The sequence below is a fragment of the Sciurus vulgaris genome (assembly GCF_902686455.1).
Source record: "Sciurus vulgaris genome assembly, chromosome: 5".
Taxonomy (NCBI): domain Eukaryota; kingdom Metazoa; phylum Chordata; class Mammalia; order Rodentia; family Sciuridae; genus Sciurus; species Sciurus vulgaris.
Genome location: NC_136465.1, coordinates 1,997,391 through 2,017,416, shown reverse-complemented (window position 1 = coordinate 2,017,416; position 20,026 = coordinate 1,997,391). Strand labels below are relative to the sequence as shown.

General features: G+C 49.7%; 1 protein-coding gene across 2 annotated transcripts in view; it reads left to right on the top strand.

Annotated features, from left to right (window-relative positions):
- Nucleotides 1–19,786, top strand: part of CSMD1 (CUB and Sushi multiple domains 1) — a 290,133-nt gene extending 270,347 nt beyond the window's left edge. Inside the window, exons 42-49 of one of the 2 annotated variants that reach the window (XM_079142909.1) lie at nt 1,250–1,361; nt 2,771–2,950; nt 4,138–4,182; nt 6,772–6,933; nt 9,225–9,337; nt 9,998–10,085; nt 13,198–13,330; nt 16,645–19,786. In XM_079142909.1, coding sequence (XP_078999035.1) covers nt 1,250–1,361; nt 2,771–2,950; nt 4,138–4,182; nt 6,772–6,933; nt 9,225–9,337; nt 9,998–10,085; nt 13,198–13,330; nt 16,645–16,804 — 993 coding nt within the window. In that variant the 3' untranslated portion in view covers nt 16,805–19,786. The remainder of the gene's footprint in view (nt 1–1,249; nt 1,362–2,770; nt 2,951–4,137; nt 4,183–6,771; nt 6,934–9,224; nt 9,338–9,997; nt 10,086–13,197; nt 13,331–16,644) is intronic. The other variant, XM_079142910.1, reaches the window with a different exon arrangement.
- The last annotated feature ends 240 nt before the right edge of the window (nt 19,787–20,026 follow it).

Below are 20,026 nucleotides of genomic sequence, written 5' to 3'. Positions count from 1 at the left end.
TGCGCTGGGGCCGAGCCCCCACCAGTGTGCCATGCAGCTCCGGGGCTTTCCAAACGTGCTTTGTTAACTGCGCCAACTAAGGGACTAGCTTCCGCGGTCCAGCCCACAGGACCCACAATCCTGGAGCTCCCCGGTTGTGCACGGTGTTCACCCTGGGGAGCGTGGACCTCCTGCCGCAGTGCTCCCGAGAAGGGCACTGTGCTTCCCTTCTGCCGGTGAAAGTCGCTCTCCCTGGTCTTCCAGCTGCTAAACTCTGCAGCGTGTTCACCAGGAGCACCGGTGAGGCTGCAGGAAGGCCCCCCAGGACTGGGTAGAGGCCCTCTGGGGGAAGGTGACAGGCCAGCCCTTCTCCCCACGACCAACAGTCTCCATCTAAAGTTCTGATAAATCTGAAATTTTTCTTTGTGCACGCGCACCTCTGTCTATCCAGTGCGCAGAACAGCAGCCCTCACTGTTCATCCATCTCCTCGCACTTGACTGCAGTTGTTTCCAACCCCCACCAGGGCGCTGTGGTCTCAAGCCCGCGGGAAGGCAGACACAGGAACGCAGGGTCTGGTGCAAATTCTCCTCACACATGTCAGGGTGTGTCTTTGTCTCTGGACTCTTTCTTGGTACGTCAGGAGAGATTTAGGGAGCAGCCAGATCCCGGCAGAGCAGACATGGGCACAGACCTGCCTTGTCCTGGCAGCCGTCCTTTACATCCACCCGCCTGCTCCTTTCCTGCAGGTGTGAAGGGTCACAGATGATCCTTGGGGCCCTCAGAACTTGCTCGTAGCTCATTCTTCAGAAAAAATGTTTAGCAGTCACCAATCCCTGGGGATCTCGTCTATCTGAAGTGCCAGAAAGATGGTCAGGGACTCCTTCTGAGAGCAGGAGCAAGTCAGCACCCTGGGAGAGTTGGCAGAGGTGGTTTTCTAATAAATATCAGCTGTTCAAACTGTGAGTGGCAGGAACATAGGAGAAGAAACTACCCATTATCACAATCCAGGAAGCGAGAGCCCCAGAGTCAGAGAGGAAGCAAGCCCTCTCGGCCCTAATGGCCCCCCAGCTTTCATGGTTCTAAGATCTTGCTCCCTGCCCGAGTGGTCTGTGTCCCGAAGGATGCTTGAACGCAGAGGGAAGCGCACGTGGCGCCAACAGCAGCTTAGGAGAGTGGAGCTGGCTGGCTGCGTGGCCCGGCACCTGCTCTGGCCTTGGCTCTGTTGCCGGGCATGTTCTCCGCCCCTGACGCCTCCCGGCCTCGCTCCAGGTGGGGAGCACGGTGTTTTTCAGGTGCAGGAAGGGGTACCACATTCAAGGCTCCACCACACGGACCTGCCTCGCCAACCTGACGTGGAGTGGGCTGCAGACGGAGTGCATACGTAAGTGGGCCTCTGCCCCCCACCCCCGGGCACCCCTCCCGCTGCCAGGAAGCGCCTGTCTCAGGTGCGGGGACAGCGTCCCGCTCCTCCTGGACAACTTCCTGGTCTGAACTGGGCGAGGCTCACAGTTTGGGTCTTAGAGCAGCTGCAAGGCCAGGATCTCGTTGGTGATGCCAGTTGTCAGCCCCAGACTGGCAAGTCAGAGACCTGGAGGGAGGGTAGGGTCTGTGGTCCATGCTTAGCAAGCCCTCCAGCTGACAGCAGCCGGGCTAAAGCCAGAAACCCGAGGCAGGTGCCTCCACATTGCCCGTTTCCCAGAGAAAGCATTCCTGCATGAGATTACTTCTCTCCTAAGTTTGCCGTTTGTGTGACCCTGTGTTGTGTCAGAGAACAAGTATAGACGTTTAGACTTGTTATTGATAAGAATGCACCACTGAAATAGGACCAAATTTAATTTTGTGATTTAATCATGAGAATTAGAAAAAGTGTTGTATAGATGAGTCAGAAATCTGCTGTTCATTTCCCCCATCATTAATTTACCAAAACACTGCATCTTACTCTGGCTTTAAGCATAAAGCATCAGGAGAACATTATGAAGTTATTTCATTAGAATGTAAGGTTTTGCATAGAATGATTTTCTATGTATATATTAAAATTATCAGATGTGTAGTTAATTTAAGTCTGTCATCTCTACACCACCACTCAAATGTGTGGTCTATGTATATGTGCACATACACACTCACGTACATACCCATTTAGCCATGCTTCTCCATGTAAAGTGGAACTCGTAAGAACTCATTATCTAAGTTTGAAAGTCTGCTAAAATATGAAATATTGGCAATACATAAAGCAATCGCATTCAGAATTTTAAAATTGTAAATTGGTTTTATAGTAATCTACCAAGGTTTTTTTTTTTTTTTTTTTTATCTGAGACATATGGGTAAAATTTATAAAAAGTGAGGCTAGTTGAAATATATAAGCATTGCAATCACATCTATTCCTAAATTATATTTGTAAAGAAAATAAGAATCTATATTTTAATGAAGTCTCTAAGTGCACATCAAATCTTTACCACTCACTTAATTGAATAATAATTTTCCAAATTGCCACCTGGCAAGAATCAAGCTGTGTTTCCGAGTACGTGTCAGTCTGCATGTGCTAGTTTATAAGATTGGTCATCTGAGGATTTTTCAATATTACTTATCTTAACTGCACAGCAGAAGTGTCCTGGTATTTCAGAACTCGGACCTCTATTCTAAATCTCTGCATATAATTCTGTGTTCATGTCATACACAAAACCACCCACTCCATAGCCGTTTCATACTGCTCGCTGTGTCTCTGTGGACATGCAAGTTACCTCTGCAGTAAGGTGGCCTCAATGTTTCCTAACGGGGTGAATGCCATTTCAGCTCACGCCTGCCGGCAGCCAGAAACCCCAGCACACGCGGATGTGAGGGCCATCGACCTTCCTGCTTTCGGCTACACCTTGGTGTACACCTGCCACCCGGGGTTCTTCCTGGCAGGTGGATCCGAGCATAGGACATGCAAAGCAGATATGAAGTGGACGGGAAAGTCACCTGTGTGTAAAAGTAAGTTGTTGATCCTGGTGTGAAGGCGCATTCCTGAGAGAGGGGAGGAGCGTCCCCTGCCCAGCAGTGAACCAGCAGCTCTGAGGCCCAGGAGCAGCAGCAGGAGGGGCGTCCTCCTGGCCTCAGCTCCCTGTGCATGAGCTGTGTGTGGATGTGCACATAGTGAGTGCTCGAGGCATGCAGCAGGGTTAAGTGAACACCTAGACTTCTATCTACATCTTAAGCAAAAAAGAAATGCTATTTGACTGCAGAAAAGTATTATGAATTAGAAAAATAATAAACAATACATTTTCAGAAAATGTGCTTCTTAAAACTGAAGATGCATAAATAACTATTACCAAGTGTCTGAGAATATATAAATGAAACTACCGGTGTTATTTTTAAGTCCAAAAGCTGTTTGGTGGTGGAGTGTACGTTTATATATTCTTAACATTCGTTGTACTTTCTTAAATCACAAAAGCAATCAGCATGGAAAGGATGCTTTAATCACAGATTTGTGTGCTTACAAATGAGAGTAGCCCGTGGGTCAGAACCACGTGGTCTGCAGGTTCGCCTTGAGTCTGGACAGTGGGAACCGAGTTTGTGGAGCGCGCTATTTCAGCGACTTCAGCCTTGGGTTCTTGGAGCCCATTTCGCAGAGCTCTCAGGTTAGGGATTTTTAAATACTCCCCTTTCCCTTCCCTGTCAGAGCAGAAGAATACGAGCTTTTCAAAATCATCATTTGTAGTTTGATCTGTAACTATAAAAGCCAAGACACTGTAAATAAGTCTAACTCGATAGACCGAATGGACTTGATGTTCCTCCATGCCAGCTGATTGGGGGCCCTGGGACACAGAGGGTTGGAATCCTGGATACCTGGGGTTGCTCCCCTAGTGTGAGGTGGTGTCCCCCACAGGGTGCTGAAGGCTGACCCAAGCCACCCTCATTTGCAAGGCTCTCTGTTGTAGCACCTGAGTGGATTTGCCCGTGAGGTGGGTGTGCACTGACTCTCCCCATGGAAGACAGTTTCCAGGACACACAGGACACTCTGCTGTCCACATACGGGCATAAGATGCATACGTATATCGTAGTCATATTTGGTACATTAAAAAATCTGGAGAAAGGAAAATTGCTTCAATTTGACATTTTTTCAGACTTATTAAAAAATAAATGTTTTTGAAAATGATAATTTGTCTTTTTACTTGTAGGTAAAGGAGTGAGAGAAGTTAATGAAACAGTTACTAAAACTCCAGGTTTGTATACCAGAACAGTTATAGATTTCAATCAAATTAAGTGATTTGTTCTCTCCTTATTCTGCACAGTGAAACAATTCTGAGCATTTAAATTTCTGAATCCATTCCACCGGGCAAAGTAGCCTTCCAGTGATCAGGAACCCCACGCCTGCGCAGATTGCTGTTCCGCTCGCCATGGTGGTTTGTGAGTGGAACAACATTGTGTGCAAGGGAAGCCCTGGGCGTGCTTGCTCACGGTTTGCTCCCAGCAGAGGTGGACGACAGGCTGAGCCCACGTGTGGTATGATGGAGAGCCTTATAAATAGGGTTGCAGGCCTTGCTCTGCACCAGGGAGCTGGCCCAAGCGACGTCACAGCGTGCACGGTCATTGCAGCAGCTCACATGTGCAGCCCCATTGTTCAAGAATCTGCATGATCCAGGACCTCTGCCTTCCAACAAACTCACTATAGCCTGTGGCATGTGGCATTGCTCAGCGCATCAGGCAGTGAATCTGAAAGGCGCAGCGCTGTTTTCTAAGGGAGGTCTCTGTTACCCAGCACCACTTGGCAAAGTGGTTCAGCTTTGGATATTATTTCAGCTTAAAAACTGTCGCCACATTAAATTCACTGAAGCTGAGTTTGTTTGTTTTAAGCAGAAATAGTCTTTGTAAACAGACGAGGTCATTTGATGAGCGTTGCCCTTACCTGGGTGTTAATTCTGGTTTCTTGGACAGGATGCTTTATGTTGAAGTCAGTATGGAAGGAAAGTTGTAATACTGTGCTACACAATGAATTCTTAGATAGGCAAATTGTAGGACCAGAGGACTCTCCACTCTACACGATGATGAAAAATAAAAAGCCATCTTTCCCTGCTACTTCATTCAAACTTCACAAATCAAGCACAGGAATCGATATCATCCAGGCAACACTTCCTTTAATGAAGGAAACACGGTGTTTTGTTGTTGAGTGATTCTTATTTTGTGTTTAAGGTATTGAAATATCCACATGTGCTTTTTGTAGGCACGAACTGCATTGTCAGGGTAACGTCCCCCTCTGAGGGAGGTGCTAACTAGATATGGTCCACCCTAGTGCAGCTCTGCTGTTGGCTGTGGTACATTTGCAAACTACCAGCAGGAAGTCAAGTGGCAAGGACCCAAAGAGAGCATGCTACCCCAGGACTCATGGTCACAGCTGAATCCAGAGAAGCAGCTCCTGAGCCCAGTTCTACCTCAGTCTGCCCAACTAGGCTTGCCCAGTACTGCGAGACACTCACCCCTGTGGAGGGAAGGGCTGGGTGCACGTAGGAGTATCCTCAGCTGAGGGTCACAGAAACCAGTCGTGAAAAACAATCTGGACGTGGTTCTAGAGGCTGTTGATTTCAGTAAACTAAAGCATTTGGGGGTTGCCAGCTAAAGCCAGGGCCTCTGGACCTGCTGTGGACTTCAGTGATTAATGTCAGTGGTTTGTGAGTGTCTCAGACACTTGTGTTGCCTTGTCATTTTAACTTGATTTTATTATTAGTTTCTTAATTGTAAAGCTGGGTTTACTCAAAGTCCTGGGAAGCTTCACTCTGCTCTCATGCTTCTCTTGCTCGGTTGCTTGCAGGCTCAGCTTGTCCTGGGAGACAGGAAAGTGGCCAATGGGCTGCAGAGAGAAGGAGGGACATTGTTGTGACTCCATGATTTTTTCACGTTACTCAGATTTACTGAAACTGATTTATTTCAGAGAGAAATAAATCAGTCTTTCTACTTAGCAATTCAATGTGTTCTGACCAATTCTGCTTACAGGGGACTTGTCTAATTAAATAATGTTGGTACGTGATGAAGGCCACCAGGAGAGAACCTTAATGAAACCATTGACGTAGACCTTTACATTGTGATACTGTTGATTTCCATGGTAACATTGGGAAATGGCAGGATTTCATACACAATTGCTAGCTGAGATGTGAAAGAGAAGTGTGATATTTTCCACAATTATGAAAATGAACTATATCGGTAACCTCTGCACACCTCCTCCCTGCCCCACTCCATTTGTGTGAAAAAGACTTCACGCCTTTTATTTCTGAATTTAATAGACGTATACAAAGGGGCAGCTGAAGTCTCTTCTCCCTTTCTTACTGACTTTGGGAAGTTTTGCCTAAGGAGACCTGGGCAGCGCAGAGCGGCCTGGGTGCAGGCGTTGGCTCCACTGGCAGCGCAGAGCCCTGAGCCAACGAAGCCCACTTGTCTTCACAAGCTGGTGCCCGTCTGCGTGCTGGGAAGCACAGGCTTGCCGAGGGCAGCCACACCTGGCCGATGACATGTGACGGTTCCTCTGCGTGGATGCGAGGGAGCATCAGTTTAGCACACTTCCTACTGAGCAAGGAAAATGTGGGTAGAACCACACCCGTGCCAGGCCTAGGAGGGTGGCCTTGCGGGGGTCCCGGGCAGCAGATGTGGCCTGCTCTTGCACCGGGCCAGTCTCTCCTGACGGGCACACATGCTACGAGTGCTCAGGGCCCCAGCTCACCTCCTCCTCTTGACGGTGGTCTCTCGCTGAGCAGGGGGCCGTCTGAGCTTGAAGTGCCTGGAGGCCTGTCTGCACGCTGACATCTCCTGTCCCCTCCTCACAGTTCCTTCGGATGTGTTTTTCATCAATTCGGTGTGGAAGGGATATTACGAATATTTAGGAAAAAGACAGCCTGCAACCCTAACCGTTGACTGGTTCAATGCGACCAGCAGCAAGGTGAACGCGACCTTCGCAGCAGCCTCCCAGGTGCAGCTGGAGTTGACAGGTAGGCTCTGAGGGGCTGGGTCAGGAACAGGAGCAGCCTTGGTCACTGCCTGCCAGAGGGCTCGGGGGCAGGCGGCAGTGCCCTTGCTGTGTGGCCTTGCTGGCACTGTCTCATCGGCACTGGGTAACCATGGCTGATGATCAACATCATCGATATGACGGGAGCATGTTGCCACCGTCAAGGTCACAGAACTAGTACAACAAAGTGCGCAATTTCCTGAGAGTGTGTGCAGAACGTTGAATGCAGGATCTGATGTTCGTCTCTAGGTCCGCGTCTCTGAATCTCATTCTCTTGATGTCCTTCCTCTTAACTCACATGCTCCTCCTGAGTTTTGTCTCCACAGAATTAATGGAAAAACAAGCTCTGGTTTCTATGCCAGACGCACACATTTACATTCTCAGCACTTCGTATCTATGGCTTTTTCATTCTTATGTAAATCCTGTGCTGCAAGTTCCCTTATTTGATACACATGCACACACTCACACACACACACATACAATATGTGTGTGTGTGTGTGTGTGTGTGTGTGTTTTAACTGATTTAAAAGAGACAGAGGTAGAGTTGGTCTCAGGAACATTAAGTAGCTCTCCTTCGGTGATGGGTTAAGCAGTCTTCAGAGGCATATTTGAACTTAACAGTCAGAATCTGAGCCCTGCTAGTCACAGACATGCTCAGTCTCCTTCGTGCTTAAATCAATCGAGTGATTTTTACCCCACCCCCGCTTCCTGTAACTGCATACATTTGCCCTACACTGACTCCTAAAGGCTTTAGAGTCTCCCTGAATTACCCACGGGATGCAGCCCTGACTCTGAATGCCAGGAAGCCCCACAATGCCACCCCTCACCAATCGACAGACAACTCATCTTTGGGAAGCATGGTGGCAGGTCAAGTTTTCCCATCCTGCACGTCTCATTTTCCTGCTTCCTTGGACAGGAAAACAGGGGAAAATAGCCCACATTCCCTGCACTGGGAAAAAGAAAGTGTCCCTAGCTCTAGATGTCAGCAGGGTGTGCTCCTTGGCTTGTGCGCTTCTGGGCTCAGGACCCCAGACTTCCTTATGCTTTGTCCATGGGAACGAACAAACGACTGAGACCAGGTGCATGTCTGGTTGTGTGGGAATAAACTGAGGAGCTTTAAATATGTACATTCCTCAACTTCACCCAAAGCGTTTGGACCTTTCTCCACACAGAATCGGAGATTTGAATTTTCCCCCAAGATCAGGCCCCCACAGGACTCAGTGCACCCAGACTCCATGGATCACCGTTGGGAAGTCTGTGGTCAGGACCTGGGGGAGCGAGTCCCAGGATACCCAGACTTCGCACAGCCCGGCTTGACCAGAGTGAGGGGGGCAGGTGAGGTAGACGCCGGGAGTTCACACTGGGACTGTGGACTCCTCCTGGATGCTGCTGTCCAGTGCTCGTAACACTCAGGAAGGTGACTGTGCCTCTCCTGCAGCCCCTAGAGCTGGGCCAGAGATTCAGAGCTTGGTGGTTTGCTGATGGTGGGACAAGGTGCCCAAAGGAGAGGGTGGGGAGCTCCTTCTCATCTGTGGACATGGGCTTCCCTCCGGTGTCTGGTGGGAGCCGTTCCTGGCATTTTAGAGAGCTGCTTCTCTGGTCTGGGTTAGTGGGAACCAACTGCAGCTTTTCTCAGAAACTTCCAGCACCGCTGCCTCTGAGCCACCCATCTCCTGCAACAGGGAGGTGGCGCCGGCCACTTAGCACCCCTCTGTGTGCTGGTTTATTTCCTCTGTAGGGGGACTAGATGCAGGTACAGCCCACCCGGCAGCATGAGGGTCTTTGAACTCCACCCAGGTGGAGCAGGTGGGTGCGACCTCCTCCACCAGCACCCCACACAGTGGCTGTGCCAGGCGTCCTCACTGGCCAGCTTCCCGTGCTGGTCCCACAACAGTGGCCACGTCATCCCTGCGAGGAGCTGTATTTGAGTTACCTTGTGGTCTGGTTTTTTCCTACATATTCCTGTCCTCAAAAGTCAATAAAATACAGGTGAAAAGTTCTGGATCCTTCCATCGGAAGGATGTAACCCCTCACTCCCGTTCCTCCTGGCGTAGGTCGGTGAGGTGAATCGGGTCCATCAGGGACGCACCAGCTGGCGCTTTCAAGGACAGCACTGGGGCCAGGACTCAGAAATCAACCAGAACTTCCATTTGGCTTTTGCGAGCGAGCTCTGGCTCCACTCCTCTTGCTGTGCTCACGTCCAAGTTGAGGTGGCTGCAGGTCGCCCCTGCAAGTCCCCAGGGGGGACTGATGCCCTGTGTCGTCTCTCCACAGGCGTCTACAAGAAGGAGGAGGCCCACCTGCTCCTGAAGGCTTTTCACATCAAAGGCCCCGGAGATGTCTTTGTGAGCGAGTTTGACAACGACAACTGGGGTCTTGACGGCTATGTAAGTGCTGCCTGAGGTCTCCCTGCACCACCAGCTCGGGCCAGAGGGAGGGCCGCCCACCAGGACGCTGGGCAGGGAGTCATTCTGCCTGGGGAACTGGCATCCCCTTGGCAGCAGGGCCACCTCACCCTGCATTTCATAGTGGTGGAAACCAGTCCCCAAACGAGCATCAGCTGGCCAACAGTGAAGCAGCTGTCCCATCAGGGCCAGGGCAGGCCTCGAGTCGGCGTCTGTCTCCCCAGCCACGTCTCTCCCGGGAGAGCAGGGCAGCTCCTTCTCAGGACCCCGTGCAGCTGCTCTGAAAGATCGTGCAGTCGAGTCATCTGGTGTGGGTCCTGGTCACTGGGTGACAAGGTGCCCGGCCTTGTGTGACACACAGGCCAATGGCTGGGCCCGAGGGGGTCTCGCGTCACAGGGGCGGTATTGTGAACGCATAGGTCCGTCTCCCTGTTGGAAGGGTGGTTGCCACACTGCCACCTCGAGTGGCTCAGCATGAATCCAAGTTAGCTGAAGTCGCCGTCCCGAGTTCAGATCCCAACTGTAAATACGCCACTAGCACGCAGGTGGAAGGTCAGACCTGGAGCGAGACGTCTGCTTAGGGCGTGGCACCCGCGGGTCTGCTTTCCACACGTGCCCTTCTTCCCTCTTCCCGCTTACCAGGTGTCCTCAGGACTTGAGAGGGGAGAATTCACTTTCCAAGGGGACATACATGGGAAGGACTTCGGGAAGTTCAAGCTGGAGCGGCAAGGTAAGCTGCAGGAGGCCCACTGTGGCCGCGCCAAGGGAGGCAGGAGGGTGAGGCGCCCAAAGAAACCACGCAGCACCCCTGGGAACAAGTACAGAACTCACGGAGGGCCCAGCACCTTCCACCGTGAGCTGCAAACTCTTTCAAAGAGCAAAATAGACCGAAAAATAAATAAACAAATAAATGAAAAGCTGGGAATGAGGCGCCCAGCACATCACAGGTGGAATTAGTATCCTTCTGTATCAAGAATATTTAAAATTAAGGGCAAAAACAATGGAACTCAAGTCAAAAATGAGCAAACTCTACCACCCTAAGAAACCACGGGTTGTTAAAAGTGAACAATGAATAAGTAAGTAAGCAAGTAAAGCAGAGCAGTCACAAGGGGCCGACACCCTATGAAAGATCCTTCAAGGTATGTATCTGTGCGAAGCATCAAAGGTCACGTTCAGTGGCCAGGATGCACAGCTTAAGGCATGGTGTCGGCGATCCCAGGACACTCAGGCCGTGGCTCGGGGCCTGGGAGAGCACTTGTGTGGCTGGAGTCCTCTCACCCCGCAGTCTCTCCAAACGTTTGGCTGGCAGGCGTGGCCCTTGCTCCCGACATCCAGCGGTGCTGAGTGGAGAGGTTGCAGGCTAGGCAGGGCTGGCAGGGAGCTGTTCCAGCAAACACTTTGTGGGGAACTGCATTGACAGGAAACGGTGCACTCAGCATCTTGGGTTCAGTTGAGTGAGGCCCGTGCACCGCGGGGGGTGTTCCTGGCCCACAGGAGAGCTTCCCGCCACCGGGCACAGCCTCGTCCTTTGGTTTCCTCTCCCTTCTGATTTTGACCTGGGGCCAAGCAGGAAGGTGAAGGGAAGGGCCGCTGCCCAGTGCGCCTTGCCTTCTGCAGTCTGAGGAGGAAGAGTGTGGGGCTGCTGAGTCCCGGGAGGGAGCGCAGTCGCCTCGCTGTGGAGTGGTCCACACCGACCTGCCTTCCAGGAGCCCTGGGCCGCGGGCACCAGCACAGTGGGAGAGGCACCTCGCGACGGGATTGGCGCTTGTTCCTGCCAGGTTGTTGGAACTACTTTGTACTCGACTGGAAGCAGGCAGGGAACACGCTGATTTATGAAGAAGGTCGCCGCACAGAGGAACAGCGGGCAGAGCCCTGTGACGGTGACCACGGACGACCTCCTGCCCCAGGACCCACCCTGGTCTGGGCAGGCCAGCCTGCGCCTCAGCGCGTGCACAGGAGGGAAGCCGCCGTGCAAGGCTCTCCTCCACCTTCGCTAACCGAGGGCGCCGTGGAGCGGAGGACCTCAGATCATGCTGCCAGCAGCGGTGGCGGCCCCCCAGGGTGGAGGGTGCTGTTTTGGGGTACTAGAACTGGAACAGAGGAAGCCGTAGGTGAGCACTGCCGACGGCTGCACCCCCCCCACCCTGCGCTGGATCCTGACGCTGACTGCCGGTCTCGGTCTCTCAGCAGTGCACGCTGCAGGCCAGGCGGGGTCAGTGGATGGCTGAGTTCACTGAAGCCATGAACTCATCCAAACCAGCACTGCACTATCACCGATTTTCTGTCCTTTTCTATATTGCATTGTAGCCTAACTAAAGAACAGCTTGAATTAACAATTTTTATTCTCATGTGGTGATAAGCTTATTGTCAGAAAGAACGATTTCCTTCACCAAATAATTTAAATCTTAAGCAAGTTTTGCACTCGACTAATTAGAAAAGTGTATGTTTAAGTAAAACTTCATGAAAAAGCATTTAAGGGTGATGGCTTCAAACCTACTTTGTGGATAAAAATAACCACTTGGTTGTCTCTAGTCAACAGATAAACTGCAAAAAAATAAAAAGATATTATCATTAAATGGATGTTTAAGTCCAGTTCATTTGAAGACAACTTTAGTGCAAAATCTTGTGTGAGACACTCAACATGAATTAATTTCCTTATTAAAATTGAGTGACTCCCACATACAGAGAAGGAGAGAGAATGTGTGGAGATCGTGAATCCGATGATTCATTTCTATCCAGAAGGCAAAGGACTCCTGACTCCACAGCAAAGGAAGATGCCCCCTCCCAGCATGGCAAGAGCTTGAGCAGACAGTTCTCTGAAGATTTACAAAGAGCCCATAAATGACCAATAAACTCAAGACGTCACACGTGATGGCCAGAACACCAGGGGACTCCTGTTGTTCCCGGGACCCTGGGCCATTCCCGCCACGGGAACAAGTGGACACTATTTCACCGTCCCAAATCCAGTGCCAGGGCAAAAGCACCCCTTGGCTTACCTCTTCCCATGCTCGTCCCCGGATGCTCAGGTTAAGAGAGAAGAGGGATCTGGCATTTCCTCTTCACATTAAGTGACTCCAGGCATTGAGATCAAATGCATTTCAAACTCATTTCATACAGAAACTCTTCAAGAACCGACGTCCGTCTTTGTCAGTAGACAGATAATTAATGTTGCTGGTTTGAGTTTTCCACTGGCCTGTCTCAGTGTTAGTGCACAGCAGGGCAAGGCATGGAGCCCTTCCCAGCCTCTGAGCTGCTGGCCTGGCTCCCTCCTCCTGGGCACAGTGCTAGCTCAGCACTTCCTTTGTCCCCGTGCAAACTTGCAGTGTGAAATCCAGCTGCAGTTCCCCTTCAGTGTTTCGGAACTGTGCGATGGATTTTGGAACATGCCGATTGCATTTCCATAGCCATATGTGGAGAATTCTATGCCCTTTATGTTGAGAAGTGGATGTCTGTGTAATCTCGTGCCTGATATTTGACTCAGCGGGCTCAGGACAGGAGAAAGCAGCACACCTCTCTCTATATAAACAGCAACAAGAACTTTGTTTGTTTTTATGCCCGTACGCATACCTACAACTAAAACAAAAGGATATGTAGTGACCTAGTCATCTTCCTCACATCTACAGCGTGAGGCTGCTTCACAGCACCTGGGATGCCAGTAAGGAACAGGCAGCTTTCCTATAGTGGTCACTCAAATGGACATTGAATCTCCAGAAAGGAGTGTTCGTTGGATTCCCGTGGCACTGAAACTCCCATTCTTACAGGGTATGAGTTCACTAGTCATGAACATTGCGTTCTCTGAGTCAAGTACAGTAACTGCACATTTCAATCCCCTTGTCTTCCAGATGCCCTGGGCTCTGGTGAGGACCCCGCCAACCAGCACCACGGCACCAGCAGCGGCTCCGTGGCAGCGGCCATTCTGGTTCCATTCTTCGCTCTGATTTTATCAGGGTTCGCATTTTACCTCTACAAACACAGGTACCGGAGACGCGTGGCTCGTCGGGGAAGGCGCTGAGTGTGGGGCGTGGTCTGAGAGTGGCGTGCCCTTGATTCCACGCCTGTCTGTCCTGCACGCCGCACACTCGACTGACTCTAAGAACGCCGGGTGCCAGGAGTTTGTGTCGCTTGCTTCTTTTTCTGTTCTTGTTTGTTAGCTGTCCTACTTGTCAGCAGGGCACATCTGGGTCATTAGCTTTAAGAGAGTAGCATGCAGGCCAACAGGCGGCCTCTGTCCCTTGATGTGGCCCTCAGCCTTCCGGCAGGAGGTGCAAAGTCTGTGCTCCATGAATCTGTGACTCATAGCTGTTTAGTGACCTGGTCCTTCAGCAAGTAAAAGTTGAGCTCTCAATACACACTGACCAACATCATCCTCACTGTCCCTTGAGAAAGTTCTGGATATTTACTTATTTTGAAATTCTGATTAATTGGAAAGTGTCAAAACTTAGAGTAGAACCATTTTTTTGGATGGAATCCTTTCCTTGGGGTTAATGTGATCACACTCCCAAAAAAGGAAAAAGAAAAAAGTCTGTAGAAGAATTACAAAGCCCTTGAAAGTGTTGTCTCCATGCAGATGTTACTCTGAGGAGTTTGGTTTATGGGAAATTGTTCTAATCTACTGAATGAAAAGTAGCATTCCCTGAACTAGCAGCAAAATGTAGCAATCCCCTGGAATAAGGTTAAAGTATGGTAGAGGTGTCAAACACTAATTTACGTGATACACATATTTCTACTTAATCCTGGTTAAAACACAATAAAACTAGTCTGAGGAAGGCATTTTTTAGTAACTCAAAGGCAACTTCTTTATGTGCTTTCTTACAGTTTTAAAAATATATACAAAATAGTAAGAATATTGCTTCAAAGTTGCATTGCACCTGCTGTTTGCAGGTAAATTAGCTGCACCTGTGGTTGGTAAAGTGTATTTTAAAAAGGCAGCCCAGTAAAAGATACATCAGATGGTATTTGCAAAATTAAAAATTGCTGGGCTGGGGTACAGCTCAGTGGCAGAGTGTGTACTTTGCATGCACAAGGCCCTGGGTTCAGTGCCCAGCACATACACAAAAAAATGATTGTCACACCTTTAATTATAATTTTTTTTTTTTTATTTTGAAGAAAAAAATATCCTGAGCTGCTGTAGGGGCACATTTGTGTAATTTCAGAGACTCAGGAGGCTGTGGTGGGAGGATTGCAAATTTGAGCCAGCCTCAGGGACTTAGCCAGATCCTGTCTCAAAATAAATAATTTTTAAAAGGTCTGGGGATGTAGTTCAGTGGTAAAGACCCCCTGGGTTCAATCCCCAGAACCCTCCCTTTAAAAAAGCAAAGCAGGGAAAAAAGAAGACCCTGTGCAGGTGGGCCTGGCGAGCCTCAGGCTTGAGCCTCCGGCCCTCAGCTGGAGCCAGGGCCAGTCACCGTCAGCAGGTGCAGGTGCAGTGCACCTTACCCCACACAGCCCGGCAGCAGGAAGAGCTCCTCTTCCTAAACTGGATCTCTGTCCCTTATTAGGTTGATGGATCTTCTTTCCCAAGTTCCTCTAGGCACTGTCCAATCCCCACAGACAGTAGCACGGATAATTCACACGAACTCAGGTTCACTGGCTTAGCATCCACCTAACCCAAGGAGAGGCTCTACCCCATTAGGGCAGTGTCCCCTGCACTCAGTCCTGTCCAGTGACCAGCGCCCCCTGCAGCCTCCCTCAGCCCAGGAGCCCCAGCAGATGGTCCCCCACCCCTCAGAGAGCAGGCTCTGGGGTGGCTCAGAGGCGCAGACCTTCCTGTGGGCCTCGCAGTCTCCGTCCTTTGACAGGCAGACCCCACACAACTGTGTGTGGGTGTGTCTAAGTGAACGGGGACGTCCGGTTGCACCTTGGTCTAAGACCGCATAGCCTGGGGGTGTGCCCGTGCACACCACAGCTCTCCTCCTCAAACCGAACGTCTCCCTGCCGCTGCTCAGTGGCTCACTGCCTCTGTGAAGGCCACGTGTGGACAGCCTCAGACTCGCCACGGACCTGTGTTTCCTGTGGGTCTGACACCTCCTCTGGTGGGCAGGGCACTGGCCGTCACCCAACTGGCACCTCTTAAGGAAGGCCACCCGCCTCACTGCTCTCGGAGGGCATGGCCTGCTGCTGTGGCCTGCTGTTCTGCAGCCACTTCTCCGAGCTCCTGTCCCCATCCAGGGGACTCTCCTACCCTCTCGGCACAGCCCTTGGTGGTCAGCTTGGCGTGTCCCCAGGTAGAACCTGTGTCCACCTGTTGCCGAGTCTCTCACTCCCTGTGAGCTGGGAGCTGTTTCTCAGTCAGGGCCCAGCTCGGCGCCTGGTGGGCTGTCCAGGTTTCCCTCCCTAGAGACCACGTCTGGCTCTGCGTCTCCCTCGGGAGCGCACGCTCAGCCAGGTCTTTCCTCATTCACATCAGACTGGATTTGTTGCTGCCTGAGGGTTTCCGAAGTTCGAGGTCTCTGACTTCTCTGACTCCCGGCTCTTGAAACTGACGTTTGGCTGACAGAAACCCATTTTCTGAGGCTCAATGCCTTTTATGTGTCTTTTTCTTAATGAACACATTGTAACTTGAGAGAAAATCATCTAAGTCACTCAAGCAGAATTTTTTTTTATGTCCAGTATCAACTGGTTCTTGGGCTGGCTGGGTTATTTGCATTGAAGTTCTATTCTTACCATTTGACGTATTTGTTTTCTGTAATTTTTTCTGGAATAAGGAAAACAAAGAAGCCAGACCTCATATATGTTAGATCTCTTCAATCGAAACACCTCAGTGATTGTATCATGGATTATATATGTGTGTGGGTTTCTTTTTATCACAACACATAAAAATATTTTAATAATAAGTATAGTTTCTTTTCTATAAGCAGACTGATTTTTAACTCACTAGAGAAAAAGTTAAACTTCCAAAATAACAAACATTTAGTGAATTAATATAGTGTTTCAGGCTTTTCTTCAGGGTAACAAAAAATTCCTTGGCATCCCAAAGCCTAGACCAGGAACAGTCGACTCTCCAAACCAGAATCTCCCAGCCTGCAGCCTGGAAGAGAATCCCAGTATCCAGGAGCATCCCAGGAAGCACTAATAGTTCTTGGTTTGGGAAATTGCTTCCAGTCTTTAAACCCTATTATGAGTCCAACCATGAATGTTTTTAAGTCAGCTCTGGTATTGGGCAGGTGGCACCCAGGTCGGCCGCCCCATCCTGTGCTTCCTGTACCTGTGGATCCGCCCCATGCACAGCGTGGCTGTTGGGCCTGCAACTGGCATTGAGCCGCTAACTGTGCATTCTCTCTTCCCTTTAGAACAAGACCGAAAGTTCAGTACAACGGCTACGCTGGACACGAGAACAGCAACGGACAGGCTTCATTTGAAAACCCCATGTATGACACAAACTTAAAGCCCACAGAAGCCAAGGCTGTGCGGTTTGATACGACTCTGAACACAGTTTGTACAGTGGTATAGCCCTCAGTGCCCACAGGACTGATCCATAGCCATACCTCTGACGGACAAGCAGTGATTCCTTTGGTGCCATATACCACTCCCTTCTTCTCTTGCTTTGCTGCAGCGACCTTTACCATTGTCCACTGGTGTACGTGCAGCGGGGATTCCACTCAAATGGGGCAGGGTCTTCTGAGGATCAGACTTCAAACACATCTTCATTCCAAGCATGGACTCGGAATGCCCGGCTGCATCGGCTTGAAAGTAAGGCCCCTCGAGGGAGACCGCTGAGTCGTGCGGACCCGTGGCCCTCGGTGCCTCAGGCTTTGGTTGGCCAGTGTGGCTGGGATGCCTCGCAGGGCAGTCTTCGGGTCATGTGGATACATCCTCAGGCGCGGTGACAGAACGGTAGCACCATGTTGTGTTTCTTGTTTTCTCTTTCACCCCCACGGACACAAATACGCTAAAAGGAAAAGGCTTTCTCCAGAGGACAGCTCTGATAGGTGCACACACTCACCACCGCTTCACTCTGTCCTCCCCGAGACCCCAGAGCTCAAGGAGCCCTTGCCACCTCGAGAGCCCATCACTAGGCACATTGGCACATTTTCCAGTCAGCTGTTCTATTGCAGAATTTTTGATGCACAATTTTTTGCACTAGTGTGTTAGGAATGACTAAGATTCTGATAACTATTTACACAGGGTTTACACACACAGTCCATTGTATATAAGCATCTTTTCACATCGTGAAACTAAACACGCCACCACCAGTTCAGTTGAGGGTGAGACTCGCCACACGTGGTACAGGATTTAAAGGGGAATGCAGAGTTGAAGAGTTTGCTTTATCACTGCTTTATTAGCTGCATTCATGTGCTGATTTCACTGAAGATGCCCAGCAGGAACAAAGAGGCCTTCTGCTTCCTGTGTCTCTCTCCCTGAGCTTTGTCACCCAGTCACTGTCTGTCGTATGCACTTCCCGGCAGGGGTTTGTGGAGGTGTCTGTTTGCCATGTACAGATGTGAATAGTAATTTATTTTAGGTAGCTCATGGCCTGTGGGTTCTGCTCACAGAAGTCCTCCCTCAGCCTTGCTGGTTCTTCCTTTTCTGTGACATCACTCTCCGGTATTGCGTTGAAAGACAGTCTCATACCACAGTTGCACCTTGAACTCGCGGGTATTGTTCAGGGTCAGACACTAAATGTCCCTTTGGCGGCAAGGGAGGTGCACACGCGGCCTCTGGACCATCAGTCTTACTTGTTGGCTTCCCTTTTGTTTCATGCGTTAGGATTCCAGACAGATCATCTCAGTGATTTTTCAGTCTTACATTCCATCGTAGAAGATCATAAATTACACTATAAATAAGATAGTCTGTGCTCCCCAAAGTGGATAAGATCAAAAACGTGGGTAGAAGATGTGACCATGAGAATGTTGTGTAAGAAATTCAAAGTGAAGATCATGTTTATTTTTATTTATACGTTTGATAAAAGTATTTTTGGAAAGATAATGCTTATTTTATTATTTGATGTTTAAGTACATATCCCACACGTTGAGAATTTCCCCTTTGCACATTCCAGCTCTGCACCAGTGGAAGTGTCAGGGTGCCGCCCTGGCCTCCAGCTTGCTGTGACGGGCACATCCACGCTAGCGTTAGGACTGACACGTCTGCCTGGCTGCTGAACGTTTAAATGCAGGACTTCACCAGTGACACAGGAAGGGACCCGGCAGGACAACTGCTCATTCTCTGAAAGTCATGCATTCTGGTCTGAGCACTCAGTAGGTCTTGCACTCAGCTCCGTGGCCTCCACTGGGGCCCCCGGTCCTTTGGGCTCCATGTTGTTGGACTCCATCCTGTCGTTCTCTGGCCAAGCTGGCCTCTGTCCCAGAGATTTGCTTTGCAGATGGGGATCCTTCCATGGTTTCTTCTGGGCAGATTGGAAAAAGTCAGGAGGAGCTGTGCTCCTAACATACATATTGAACTGAAACGAACAGAAAAGTCAGAAAGTATGAGGATCGTTGTGTGCAAGGGAGAACAGGGTTACTATATATATATTAGGTGTATATACATATATATATATATATATATATACTGTACATATCTAAGTTTGAGTCATTCAAACTAGGTGCAAAATGCTGACTTCAGAGTCTGAATTAACGTCTCTGCCCCACACCCCTGACCTGCCTGCTGGTCAATGACGTCATGAAGTCCTGGGGCGACAGGACGTGCATACATACACAGCCACCTACCAGACCAGTACCGTTTTCCTTTGTGTGCAAAATCAACTGTCCTATGGGTGCCAGTTGGGAGCGTGCTATTTGAAACCGAGAGACAGACCTTGAGTGGATTTCCAGGTGAGCGTCTGCCCAGGCTCCCCCGGGGTGCGTGCGGTGCTCCCAGTCCTCCGCCGGGCGCTGAGGATGCCAGGGCAGGCAGGAGCGCGCTCGCTGGTGAGGGCTGGAGGACTCTCCCCGCGCCGTGGGGAGGAGGACCGCTGCTGCGAAGGCCATGTGCTTCAAAGCTGTTCAAAACCGCTGCTTGTCTCACACATCTTGCCTTCCTTCAGGCTAGCTGCAATAATTTTTTTCTTCTGTAAAATATTTTGTACACAACAACAAAAAAGCTATTATAAAAAGGGGAAAAAGAAAGCTGGCATTATGATCAGGAAAACCCACGTCATCGCCACCCACCCGCCGTCCCCCACACGCTGCTGTCACCAAGTAGGTGCGAAGACCTTTTTGTACAGAGATATATTTTTTATGAAGAATTTGTAAAATTATTAAATATGCTGTAATTTTTTGATTAATGTAGGTAAATTGTTAAAAAAAATAAATGTTTTTACAATACAAAACTGTAATTTTCCCAATAATGTAAAACGTACCATCTCTAGCTGATCTCTGGTTCCTGTCCTATTCCACGCGTATCAATATTAAAGTGGCCTGTTAAAATGAACAGTATCTTTTTTGTCAAAAACTATAAAGAGAGTGTAATATAGCCTGTGCAATGCCACCTATCTTTAAAGCAAATCAGAGTTCTAATTAAATATTTAATTTTAGATTTCTACTTTCCGTGTGAATTTGTTTTAGCTTTAATACCTACACGTAATTCTGCCGTGGGGGAGGGAAAGAGTGAAGCCTAGTTAAAAGCGTTCAGTGTTCCTGGAATCAAGCTCATATTTTCCCAAGACTCCACATCGCTGTTATGAATACACTGCCCACTTTTGGGGACCCATGAAACCCAGCAATAATGCTGAAG